We start from the raw sequence: 14,262 nt of genomic DNA, 5'->3' as shown, positions 1-14,262 counted from the left end.
ATAGCTAGTGGTAGAAGGAGAGAAAAACTGATGGAGAAAAATCACCTCTGGGACGTTTTGTGTGCCTCCGAAGCAGAGGCACACAAAACTACAGGACTGATGGGAAATGCAGTCTTTAATTTGAGAAAGATGAGTTTTTAAAAACTACTGTAGTGGCATATTACCACTAATGCACTACTTTCAAAATAAATTGGGTAAATTATGTAAAAAACCATGAACCATGATTGTGACTTTCAGTTCAGAGTTGTGTTCATGTCCTCCCTGCTGCTTCCTACCTGCAGATGTGTGTGTGTGGTATTGTGTAGCTCTGACTGATTGTTCGGTGTGTATTCTCTGAGCGCTCCGCCTCGATGAGCTCAGAGTCCAGGTGTCACGTTTGATTTGACCGCCGTAATAAAACGGCGACAGGACCATTTTCTCTGAACCCGAGCGGCTCAGTCGGCCCGGCAACAGTCCTCTACCGCTCCAACATCGCCAGGGCGTCATAATTGGTGTGGACAGTCTTAATGAAAAATCACTACACTATACCTCTGATATTCTTATTGGGAGCTACAGTGAAGGTTGTAGAGAGTCTGAACGCACAAGGCTGATGTTTGGAGTTTCAGATTTGATAAAGAGCTCTTGCTGAATGGATATGATGCAGTCAGTGCCTTTGTATTGTTATTAATCAACACTCTTGTTATATTCTGAACACATCTCAATATGCAAATCAGGTAGACAGAGCTGGCGGGCTTGTTAACAAACATAGTGTGTTTCAGATCAAGGAAAGGCTAGGTGACATACTCTCGAGGGACCACTTCAACGTGCAAAGTGAGGGTCACGTGACAGACAGCCAAAGGCATCAACAGGCCACTTTACGGATGCCTTGCTAACTAGGCTAATATTACCTCTTGCTAGCGCTAGCTCGGCTACCTAGGATTTTATTGCATTCTGATTGATCTCTGAACAGATCACAAGTGGAGGTCTTTTATGTTGTAGCTTCACAGACTTAGAAAGTAGCAACCTCAAACTACATAATAAGTGATTTGTCAGTGCGTTCCATAACACTTTAGAAAATTCATTCATATGAATGTTTTCTGATCTGCCACCTCTATGGTTAAGTTTGGTTGGTTAAGCAAGTAGCACAAAAACTACTTGGTTAAGGTTAGGAAAAGAAGGAAGGCAACCAAGAGAAACACACACCACCATACATTCTTTGCAGGTGCTCGGTAACAGTTGTCATCACAAAAAAAGGATCTCAAGTCATTTTGATCTCAGTTATTTCACTCTGAGCCAAAGTGTTAGACAAACATACCAACAAAACTGTCATCTCAGTTTCCAAAACTCCTAAAACTGCTATGAAACCTGACAGGAAAGACAGTACATAACTGTTCCTGTCAAATCTTCTCACGCTGACACACAAACAAACATCAGAAGTCTCCACTCAGCAGCCTGAAATCCATTATTACAGATCAATAGCAGCCTGCGAATATGCAAGAGGTCAGAGCAGAAACCCTGAAAACGGACACAAACTGTATTCCCACAGTCTGAAACTGCAAGACCAGGTACACACACACACACACACACAGGGTAACTGCTGTTAATCTGTGTGTCATAAAGCAGAGTCCAGCTCATTAATAATGCAGTGCGTCTGCTTGCAACAGGACGCATAAAATGGAAAATATTTAGGTTCAGTCATTCTGATTTTCAGCACAATTTGACGCTGAGTGGGCTCTTCTCTAATATTCTGCTCTGCAACACAGAAGACAATTAAAGTTCAACAAGGTCAACAACTGCCATGAAAACCAACAAAGAATTGACCCTCCTGACAAGTGTGTATCCAAAGCCTGATATATCTCATCCCACTGTGATAGATGTCCACTGGTGTCCAAAAACTATTAAAAACAAATAAATGAGGCGTGTTCCTTTATTACCATGAAAATCCCATGACTTTCACTGACAGCAACTTAACAGCGATAGACAAAAAAAACAGCAAAGTGGAAGCAGTTGCAGTTAATTACTGAATGAAAACAGTGAATAAACTGTTGTATCAATGGTATTGGTGCTACAGAAATGGACAATATCTATTTACCACGTGAACTATTTAAGTACATGTTTTTTACCCGGCATTTATTTGCTCATGCCACTGCTATTATTTGCACACCTGTTTTTACATGAGCTATTCTATTCTAACACTGACTTGGGCATTGTTTTCTTTTCATCCATAATTCACTGCAATCACAAGCAGGCAGCGTCCTCCAACTAAACAATGGACTCCTCCTTCTTTCTCTCCCTCTCTCTCTCTCTCTCTCTCCCTCCCTCCATTTTGCCTGGTTAACCCGGCTGCGAGGTGAAGACGAAGTGAAGTGAGCAGACCGAGGTGGGTCACGCCGAGATTCCCATCAATAATTCATCGGGCCGCTGCTGCCTCTGCTCTTGTGTTCAATTCCCCCGACGATCACATAATACCTCCCCCCAAAAGAGAAAGAGAAAGAGAAAGAGAGAGAGAGACAGGTCCCAGGAAGGAGAAAGATAGAGAGAGAAAGAAACAGATTCAAAATGAGGTAGTGGGAGAGGAGGAGGAGGCGAGGAGGAAAAGCTCAGAGACAGCTAGAGAGATTTTTAAAGATTTGTTTTTCTTTAATTGTAGTAGTGATGTGCATATCATTTGTTGTCTTTTTCTCAGGAATTTTGTATTATTACAATTATATTGTAAACCTTGTAAACCCAGCTAAAAAACAGATTTCTCTGGACTAACGTATATGAAGACAAGCAATAATAGTTGGACATGTCATTCCAAAACCGAGGAGCTTCAATCTGATTCTATAACAGCATCTATTCTCCTGGTTTCAGGCTTTCCACCAGATGTTGGAACCTGGCTGCAGGGATTTGCTTCCATTCAGCCACAAGAGCATTAGTGAGGTCCAACACAGATGTTGGGTGATAAGTCCTGGCTCACAGCTCGGGTTTCGGTTCATCCCAAAGGTGTTAGATGGAGATGAGGTCTGGGCTCTGTGCCGAACAGTCAAGTTCTTCCAGACCCATTTCTTTATGGTCCTAGCTCTGAGCACGAGGCGGTTCTTCACCAAACTGCCACACAGTTTGCACACTATTGTCTAAAAATCAATGTATACTGTAGAATTAAGATTTTCCCTCAGTGGAACTACTAGAATTAATTGGCATTTAATTTCTCTTAATTATTCAGTCTGTACAGCTGCGTTCACCTCATTCTCACCATTTTTCTGTTAATATTCTTCGTGGAGGTAGCTAGCTCGCCTTAAAGGAAGACGACATCTTCATTCTTAATCCCACCTATAAAACTCTGATTGGTTGATTGTTATGAGCACAACACCAGATCTATTTGAATTGCTGACTGAAAGAAAAACATCTCCAGACCTATATGTACAGGGTCGTCCACACACTCTTGGCCCTATAGCGTAATTATGGTCATGCCAATAAAGCAAATTTTAATTTAGAATTTAAGAGAAAGAATACTTGAATTTATTTAACTATGAAAAGCTGGAAGTAGTGAATGTTTGTCCTTTTTGCTTTTTTTCAGCTCTTAGCAGGACTACAAGTGGAGAAAGGAAGGAAACTAAAAGAGAGAACCTTAAAGAACTGAGGGAGAAATGTGTTTCACTTATGTAAATAAACATAATAATTATAATTGTTGCAAACATACAGAGCATGAATGTGGATAATGTAACTGCGGACAATAAACCCGTCTCCCAGCTCTCTCATTTCTTTCTTTCCCTGCATGCGGTTCCTGTCTCTCCTCTCTGCTTGTGTCAGGGTCAGGGGGAATGTTTGCTCCATCTATTGTCTGAGTGTTGCAGCTCTGACCTCTGACCTCAGCTCTATTGCTTGCTTGTAGCGTTGTTGATCTAGGAATTGAAGCTCCTTCTGTTGCTACAGTCATTTTAAAGCCACTGTGGAGAGAAGCGAGGGCAATGAAATGCGCCTGGAAAAGAAAAACTCAAAGTACTAGCGTAAGGAGTATCTTCACAACAATCTGATCTATATGCATGTTTCTGACCGCCATAAAGAGGTAAGAACCTGGACAATATTGACCCAGTATCAGTAAAACCACAGGACGCCGATTTCAGTTCCGGAGTCAAACTGAAAGAAAGAAAACCATTCATATTTCTGCTCTCATCTAAAAATATCTTAAACCTGCCAAACTTCCTGATTTACATGATAGAGAGATAGGTCTGGTGCATGTTTAGCCTAGCTTAGCACAAAGACTGAAGGTAAGGAGAAACCGCAAGCATAGCTCTTAACAGAGAAAAACACACCATGTTAGCTAACTATGGCGGATCATTTACCTAAAATGAGTATTAAAAGGGGAATGCAAAATTAAAAGGCAAAATGGCAAATAAACTATTACAATATTTTAGTCCTAGATTAATTAAATGAAGAAAAACTAAAAAGAGACATTAAATAGCAAAATGGCAAATTAATACTGTGAAATAGCAATTTTAAAATGAAGTGACATTTCAAATGCTGAAATAGAAAATAGAAACGCTTAAATGTAAATGCTCAGATTAAAAGCTTGAAACCAAATGGTTAAACTGAAAACTGTAATTGAAAAGGAAAATTAAAACATATAGGAGCAAATCTGAAAGAGAAAACAAACTATTTGGCTAGTTTGGTTTTGTTTTTGTTTCTCATTTTCCACCATCTGTTCCATTTGAAATTCATCATTTCCCTAAATAAAAACTTGATGTTATCGAAAGCAGTTTTTTTTTCACATTTCAGTTAGTTACTCCTGCTTTCAGTCTCTGTACTAAGCTAGCTAAACACATCCTCAACCAGATATCAAAGACTTCCCAATATGTCACAGTGTTCCTTTAGATAATGACATTATTATGTTTTTGTCTTTGACAAGCACATGGCTTAGTTAAAATCATCTGTTAGCACAATATACTGGATACAACACTTTCTAAAGTTTGAGATAAAGCCATTAACAGAGTTAGCTCCTACATCCAATTAGCTTAGAGTTAGCTTCTATGCTGTAGCCTAGCACCTGGCTTTAGCCAACAAAACTGACTCTTGACTCTTTGATTGCTGACACACCATGTAAATCAGACAGCTTCAAGTTCTTTTCTTAAATGAAAAAAAATATATACACAAGATAAAAAAATATAAAATTATTTTGTTAATGGTACCACAACTCAAGTACTGTATTGTATTGGCACAAAAAACTTGATTTAAGCTTTGATTCATGCATGTTGGACTCTTTAAAAAAGAAAACAGAATCCCACATGCAGCAGCCAGCGAGTGTGTTTGGTTATCAGAGGAGAAGCAGATGAGTGCAGCTCCATCAGACAGCAGTATTAGTACGAGGCTGTGCAGTGTGTGTCTGCACGCTGACATTTTACAACACACAGGGGAGCACAGATCACATGAACGCTACCCTGCTCTCCTCCAGCTCCACCCTCCATCCACCCTCACTCATGTCATATCCTATGAACCTGTATCGTCAAATATCAGCCCCGAAAATCAAAGAAACCTTAATGAAATGACGACGAGACGATCTCATCCACGAGAGCATGTGCACCAATTGGAAATATGAAGGTCTGAATCGAACCAAATCTATCAACCAAATCTAATCAAATACAGATTACCAATCAATTTTTTTTTAGAATCAGATGTGCATGCTGGGCTGTTTTTCAGAAGGATCTCCATTAAAACGCCACCTATTTGCATTGATTAGTCTTTAAATAGTCTATTCAGCAGAGACTGTTCAGCTTCTTAAAACCATGTTACATTTTCACTGTCAGAACTCTTCAGCCGCTATTTAAAATGAGCACAATAAATCTCACAACCAAAGTATGAAAGACTACTGAGCAGATATCACAACTAAACATCACAAACTACAGCGGGATGTGTCATATGGAAATGGCAGATTTGTTTTTCTTTAAAGTAACTTTAAATATGATTTAATTTCCATAAACTCTTCCAATATTAAAGCACCACAAACACACTGAAACACTAAAGATTTAAAGTAGGAACATCATAGAGGTTATACAGGAAATAAAAAATGCTACATTGTTATTATGGTGATATTATGAATTATTATTTGAATTGAATAATAAAAATGACTTAAAAGTTTTGGGAATAATTTAGTAATATTATATATTGAAGGAAAAAAATGCTTTATTTTGTTTTATTTACCTGAGTTTTAATTCACTATAGGAAATAAAGGCAACCTCTATTTGAATACAATTATTAATACAAAATATAATGACACTACTGTTTAAAAGAAAACTGAAAACCTTTCTGTTTTCTCAGGTTTATGACTGACCAATTTATCAACTGAGTGTGTGGTTGGACAACTGTTCTACAACTTTTTATCTTTTTTTCTTCTTTGTGTGAATGTGTGTGTGTGTGTGCTTGATTTGGTGTTCATTTTTGGTTGTGTTTCTGCATTTTTAAACTTTCCTTTAAAACAGTTTATCATGTTGATGAATTTCATGCTGATGTTAAGCGCCTTGAACTGTCATTGTGTATGAAAGGTGTAATACAAATAAAATTAACTTATGGTGATATTTGAAGTGTCTCTATAAAAAATATTATAGAAATACAATATTATACTTTGTAGAATATCTATCTTCACTAGTAAAGAAAAACTTTATACAACTATATATTTTGACTATTCTGTATTATTTCTTATTTGCATATATTTTTAAGGCGTATCTCTGATCTCTGGCCTGTGCTGCTGTAATGCAAAACCTCCCTCCGGGGAATCAGTGAGATTTTATCTGATCTTTTAACTGCAAAATGATGGATACTTAATGAAATACAATGACAACAGAGTCAGGTATATTTCTAAGATTATTATAGAATTAATGTGGCCATTTAAATAAAACAGCAGGCACAAGAACTCGCTTTTTAGGAATAATTTTGGTATGGCTGTACACAGTGCACTCCAAATAGGTTGTGTCTGTTAAATTAATAGTACATTGTATCATTTTAACGGGTGTGTTTGTTAAAAAAGTGCGTACTGGTTCAAAGAAAACACACAAATATGATAAAAGCGAAAAACTGAAAGGAATCCATTTCAGTCTACTTGGTTTCAGCAGGATATTGCTGTCCGGGGAGTCATGGGTACATATAAAACAAACTGTATATAATTTAATTTAAAGTAAACGTATTTTACTGAAACATAATGTCGGACTCTAGACTACACGATCAATATTTACTGTAATACACTGTCCAATGAAAACCGTGTATCTCCTAAATGTAAATTTTTCTTGAAATAAGAAAAATAGCCTTGTTTTGAGTGTATGTCAGCTTCGTGACAGTATATTGATGATAACTCAGTGGGTTTAAGGAGGTTCTCTTAGTTAATGTGGAAGCAGAATTTTCTCAACTCAAGCATTCGATCCAAACGTTCAATTCAGTTTAATGGAAAACTTCAAATCAGCAAATAGAGATACGTATGGTTTTCATGAAATAAAATGAAAGTTTTCAAAGGGAATTATCACTCTACATTATTTCAAATACTTACTTCTCTGTAAACTGCAATTTAATTTTTTTCTTGTTTCTACATACTTAATCAGAATTAGTTCCTGTTGACAGTATTATTTGAAAAATGACAATTTTCACAATTTTGCACTTCTTATATACAGCATATACCAACCAGACCACAGCCACTGTATATACATTTTTCAGCAATAATTTAACCTGTATAGATACTGTATGTTTAGCGTCTAGTTGTTTACAGTAAATGTATCTATTTTCAACCCTCTTGTCTGTACAAAGTGTCAGTCTGCTCTGCTTTGTTTTGTTTGTGTGTCTATATTTGTATCTTGAGAGCTACACTGACAACCGGAGTCAAATAAAATTGATTCTGAAAATGCAGCAATGGCTTAAATTAATTGCTGAGCATCAACAATGTCCTGAAGCTCTGATAAATGATGGATGATGCAACTTGATTCAGTTTCATCATTTTCTTTCTATGTGAGATTTTAAGCCTGAAATTAGGAATATTAAGAGTTTTCACACTGAAACTGAAAGCAGGCTCAAATACTCGAATAAGTCTGTTACTTAAGGATATGAACAAGTACTGATAGTGAAGAATGTCTGCTGTCCAAGATCAAACTGCTGCTCTGATTTTTAAAAATGGAAAATAATTGAATTTTTGAAATTTTGTTATAAATCCTACTAGTGACCTCCATTACATGTTTTACAGTCAGATGTTTATAACCTGACCGTGCCTTATACAACATATGGATTCAAAAAGTTTTTCAACTTTATGAGATGAAGAAAATATCATTATTTACCGCTGTCCAGTGAAAACCATGTATATCCAAGTATTTGTGATTTTAGATTTTTTTTGGTAAATTTCTTTAACTTCTTCTTCTACTATTTGATGTAAAAACTCAATAGATTTTTAATTTTTTTTATCATGGCTTAATGATATGTTTAGTCACAAAGCTGAAAACAGGGCTGGTTTTCTTGGCTCATGAAAGGTTGACATTCAGGAGATACATGGTTTTCACTGGACACTGATCATATCCACATGGGCTCCAAAAGCTCAAATTTATAAACAGTTGGAGTCCTGTGATGGCTTGTTAATGTAACAAGATTATTCTTTCACTAATTATGTGCCATATATTTCTCTCTGTATCAAACAGTCATACATAATCTCCTTTTGTTCTTCTAATGTGTTTTTTTGTTTTGATCATCTGTGTGATTTCTTAGACTTTTTAAAATGTATTTCAAGCTTAAATCAATGGATTAAGAAACATTCACAATTCAAAATGGGAAATTGTATTGTAACTGCACAGTATAAGATGCTGAGCTCAAAATGAAACATATGTTATAAGAGGGAAAGTAATGTGAAAAGAAACATGGACACAGTGCTCATATCCACTCATCATATACTGAATGAGGCCCATTAACGTCAAGCGACAGAGAAATAAGCAAAAACAAAGATTTACATCACTGATCTGGTGTTATCTCTCTACTGATTCACACTAACTGCATATTAGTGCTTCTGTTTGAAAATATTTGGCAATTCCCTTGACCCAACTATTTCTGTTCACACTGCTTATAATCTAACAATAAATCAGGTTTTGCACTTGTCTTGTGCCTTTTATAGACTAACATGAAATTAAAGCATTCTTATTGTAATAATAGACCTACAGATCCAAATGGACATAAAAACAGCTCTGTTAAATACACCAAATATGATCAAATCTTGCTGAAAAACTCACCACAGACATACTAAACCCCAACAGCAACATTAAACTCTGTTTATGTTACAATATTCCTGCAAAACTGAATATAATCTGCCCTCAACCTGATCATTAAAAGCCACCTGATCCTTCTTTATTTTTGCTCCGTCCCTGCTGCTGCTGCTGCTGCTGTCCCCTGCAGACAATAGATGCTTGTTGTTGGGACAGAAACCAGGTTCCTCACTAGAGGGGGCACCAGACCCACTGATGCTACAAACCTTTATGTCACAGCCTACTGATCACTTCAAGCTCCCCACAACCAAACACAAATCCTCCTCCGACCCTCTCTGTCTGCTTTCAGTGCTTTCTCACACCTCTCTGCCTGCTAATACCATAAGACTACAATAAGCCTCTAACAGGCTAATGACAGCAATAACACCATCTGAATAATACAATCCCTGTTATTATAAAAACACTCATTAACACTGATAATAAACAGTGTCACCCCCTTGATTTAATCAAGTCTTAACATGTAAACTTGCAAATTGAATTAATTATTTTCTACAATTTGTGCAAAATTTTGAAATTTAAAGAATTCGTTTCAAAGAAAGTATTGTTTCCATTTTTGTCCTCTTTCCCTTTGTTTTCTTTTTTATGTATTAAAATGCTGTTTTATTTTGAAGCGTTTGATCTTAATTTAGATTTAATTCTGAGCCGGATAATCAACTGATTGTTAGTGAGAGCGCAGTGTTTCCCACTAACATGCAGGGAGAGAAAATAACATCTGGGTTACTGCACAGTGCACAGAGACAGGCGACTGTTGGAGGGAAATCCCGTGACCTTGTCATTTCGTATCGATCCCTTTTTGTTATTGATCAATAATGGTAATCATAACACCAGTGATTCTACATAAATTTCATTCATCTAAATTGGAGCGCTGTGCTTGAGAGAAGACACGAGGAAAAACCAAAACAAAGCCAGCAAAATAAATAAATAAATAAATAAATAAAAAGTCAATGTGTTTTATTTGAATTTATATATTCCTAGTTTCGTCCTGGTGCGCAAAGCAAACCCAAACACCAGCCTGGCACCGCAGATAGTTATTTTTCTGCTCTTACCTGCCAATCTGAGGGCCGACATCCTCTGAAACTCGGGCTCCTGCAGCCACTTCCACATCCTCCTGAAGGTCTCCCGGCCTGACTTTAGTTTACTCCAGGGTTTGGGGTTCCTCAGCAGGTCCGACAGGGTCCCCTGGGAGCGGCACAGCACCCTCTGGGCGAAGATGGCCTGGGGGATGCTGTACCTCTTCAGCTCCGCCGTGATCCTCTGCGCCACCTCTTTGGTGTTGATTTCCTCCAGCTGCCCCGAGCTGTTCACCCCCTGCGTCCCCGAGGAGGAGGGCGGTCTTTCCCGGGTGGAAGCCAACACGGGCCCGTGGGATGGAGACTGGAGGTGGGGGTGGGTGTGGTGGCCCGCCGAGGATGCGGCCGGGTGACCCGGGTGGTGCATCCCGTTCAGGTGCGGCATCATCCCGGCCGCCGGGCCACCGAGGCCTCGGTGCTGGTGGTGGTCCCCTCTGGCCAGCATGGAGGCGGTGTGGTGCGCGTCGAAGTTCAGCATCTTGTCGTGGCCTCCGTGCGTCGTGGTGCCATAGTTGTGGAGACCCTGCTGGGTGTTGTGGATTGAGCCCAGGCCGTTGCCCAGCACCGGGGAGAGGCTCTGACCCATCCCGGACATGTGGTCCTTGTGGTAGGGGCTGTATAGGTTGTTCATGCCCGGTAGTCCCCGCTCGTCCCGCATCAGGGTGAAACTCCCGCTGACGTTCCCGGGGAGCCGCTGGTGGTGGTGGTGATGGTGATGATGGTGAAACTTGTCCGACACGGTGGAGATGGGGGGCAGCGGCTGCAGCGGGGTTAAGGTGGTGTAGGTGCCGCTCATCCCCATCCCGGGAGAGGACGTGTCGCAGGGCACGCTCATGGCGTGGTGCAGCGGCAGGGACAGCTCCGGCCGGTACTCCCCGCTGCCGTCCAGTATCGTGGCCATGCCGGACACCATGGCTGAGCGGGATGACGCGGCGGCGGCGGCCAGGTCCTGGTGTATCCGCAGGGCGGACGCCGCTGCCGCCGCCGCCGCCCCGTGTCCCCCCGACGAGCTCCCGCGGCCGTGGTGCGGGCTGTGGCTCATCAGCTCCGCATCAGGGGCCACGGAGCTCACCGCCACCCCGCCATGCAGGCTGCCAATGCCGTCCATTGTCATGTCCGTGTTCATGGCGTAAGCGTCCAGATCCTTGGCCAGGCATCTATAGGCGTTAGTGTAGGCAGTCTTCATTCATCTGTCCTCTCAGTCCATCAGGTCGAGCGGAATTATCTCTCCTTCTCCTCCTCCTTTCTCTCGCTGCTTCTCCCCTGATGCGCCGGGATGGGTCAGTAGCCGTATCCCTTCTTTTCCTTCACTTCCTCGGTTCTTTCCCCGTCCTCCTAAGGCCTCTCCAGCTCGGTGTCTTTGTGTATTTTCCCCGGTATGTGCACATTAAAAAAAAAGTGTTTTTATCTCGATCGTACGGGCCTGTGCGGTGGCTCCCCCATATCCAGCCCTCTCCTCCTCCTGTGCTGCTCTGCTCCTCAGACGGGAGCTGTCCACGGTCCCCTAGCCGACAGCTCAACCCAACCTGCTGCGAGGGGGAGGAGAGGGGGAAGCGGGCAAGGCTGGAGGGGCGTCACCCGCCTGACTGACGGTGCGGCGGACCAATCAGAGCGACGAGCGGGGATCCGGAGGGCGTGGCGAACTGCCCGGAGAGCGTGTTTGGTGGATGCAGCTGTGTGGACAGTGAAGCTGCTCTGGGTGGGATTTGAGCGAAAATTCATTATTGCAAAGTATTCCTATGATAGGGAATATTACTACAGTGATTTATATGCAGGACTTGAATGTAAGTGTAAAGGGTCATATTCTGTTCTGTGTCTCCTATTAATGTTTAAATATGATTAGAAATAGACCCTAAAATCCGCAGAATCCGTATATATTCCTATAATAGATTACTTATATGATATCATTATAAGGATTTATGGTGTGTGTATAGCTAAATTATCTTATCTCATGTAAAGTCCTTGAAGGAGATCACATATTGCATTCTTATATAGGGACTAGTAATCACAATATATGAAAAATAAATCTATAAGAATATAAAACATATTTAAAAAGTAAAATGAATGGAAACAACAAAAATGAATGAATGAAACAAATAATTAGAAATATTAAATGATGCACTGAAAATTCTTTCTAAAATTTACAAAAATCAATAGTTTTCCCATAATTTTGCTGTATTATTAGTCTGGGTATTTTTCAGGGTGCTATATGGTAAAGTCTTACTTCTTATGGTCAGATTGAGCAACAAGGTGTGATGAAACCTTTCCAGTCTACTTAGGGCAGAAATGAATAAACACTGAAATGAAAGGGCAGATGACTGAAATTCAGTCTTCATACAGAAAGGCACAGTGTCTGAAAGTGTCCAGCAGTGTCTGTGCAGAGAGTCAGTGATGCAAATTTACATCTTGCAAATGTTAACATGCACTGTACTGTATGTGAAACAGGAAAAACATATAATTTATTCTGTGAATTCTTTGTAGAAAATCAAGGATTCTGTTTTTCCCCTCGGCTGCTGCTGCTGCTGCTGCTGCTGTTGCTGCTGCTGCTGCAAAGAAGCAAATTGCCCACAGGGATCATTAAAATTTGATCTCATCTCAGCTCTTACCTCATCACCTGCTGCCCCTGATTGTTGAGATAAAATAAGGTGACAGGAAATAACACATGATAAATCTGTGATAAACCCAGAACTGACTTGATAGACAACAAAACCTCCCATTCTGAGGAACTGTTCCTTTTCCTTTTCTTTACAAACTGCCAGTCACATCTTGAATGTTGGACTTTTCCACAAAATAATATGCAAACACAACACTGATGAATCTTAGACGCCTTGAATATCGGACTTTTCTCCTGCACATGAACGCAGCTTAAGGACAGATAGAAAGTGAAACCCATTGAATGGTAGAAATCACTGGTCCAGACTGCTGCTGAATCTTGAATAACAATAATACAACACCAGCCAACATGATGCAGGATGCATCATTATTAACACATTTATTAACAAAGATAATGTCACTTGAAATATGATGATAAATTATCTAATTAATTGATACATTTATGGAGTTTTCTTAGTTTACTAAGAATAGATTGATGATAAATCTGACATCACAGTTTAAAATGGCATTAAATGACAAGCCATAGCACAAGACTTGACATGACATTGACATAATACAACATATTATGACGTGAAATGACATGCTGATCTGACAGGACATTAGATGACAGGATGTGAGATGAAACAACATAATGTGACAGGATATGAATGACACAACACACATGGCATGGCATAATATGATATGACACTACATGACCCAACACACTTTAACATGACATCTTATGACATGAGATGAAACATCTTACAATGTATGTGAAGTATCACAACATAATATCTCATGATGTCGTGACATAACATGAAATATCATGATATATTATGACATGAGATGGATCAACATCTCCAAATGTGATGTGACATGAATGAATATAAATGACATACTATGACATGATATGTCATGAGATGAGATAAAACATCTCATGAGTGATATTGTGACATGACCTCATCTGACATAACATGAGATGACATAGTGTGATGTGAAATTACATGACAATCACATTACATAACATAATTTGACATGACATGTTATGACGAAGTGAAACAGGGCAACGCAAACAATGTGACATGACATATCATGACATCATATGACACATGGCATGACTTAATATGTCATGATATAACATGACAGCATACTGGGACATGATATATGACATCGCATGTTATGACAGAATTTCATGTGATGTGACATGACATAATATGACATAACATCACTTGATGAACAGTGTGAAGCTACATACTTTTGTATATCATGGAATTAAGTGACACAGCATGGCACAACAAAAACATGATGTCATGATATATGTCATGACATGCTGTGATGTGTCATGATATAACAATATGGCGTGA

General features: G+C 39.6%; 1 protein-coding gene across 1 annotated transcript in view; it reads right to left on the bottom strand.

Annotated features, from left to right (window-relative positions):
* onecut2 (one cut homeobox 2) overlaps positions 1-11,767 on the bottom strand; it is a 33,248-nt gene extending 21,481 nt beyond the window's left edge. The window contains exon 1 of the mRNA XM_042395606.1: positions 10,283-11,767. Coding sequence (XP_042251540.1) covers positions 10,283-11,492 — 1,210 coding nt within the window. The 5' untranslated portion in view covers positions 11,493-11,767. The remainder of the gene's footprint in view (positions 1-10,282) is intronic.
* Positions 11,768-14,262: the final 2,495 nt, after the last annotated feature.

The sequence above is a fragment of the Thunnus maccoyii genome, chromosome 19, assembly GCF_910596095.1.
Source record: "Thunnus maccoyii chromosome 19, fThuMac1.1, whole genome shotgun sequence".
In the NCBI taxonomy this organism is placed as follows: domain Eukaryota; kingdom Metazoa; phylum Chordata; class Actinopteri; order Scombriformes; family Scombridae; genus Thunnus; species Thunnus maccoyii.
Note: the sequence above shows the minus strand (reverse complement) of the source record. Positions and strands in the feature narration are given on the sequence as shown.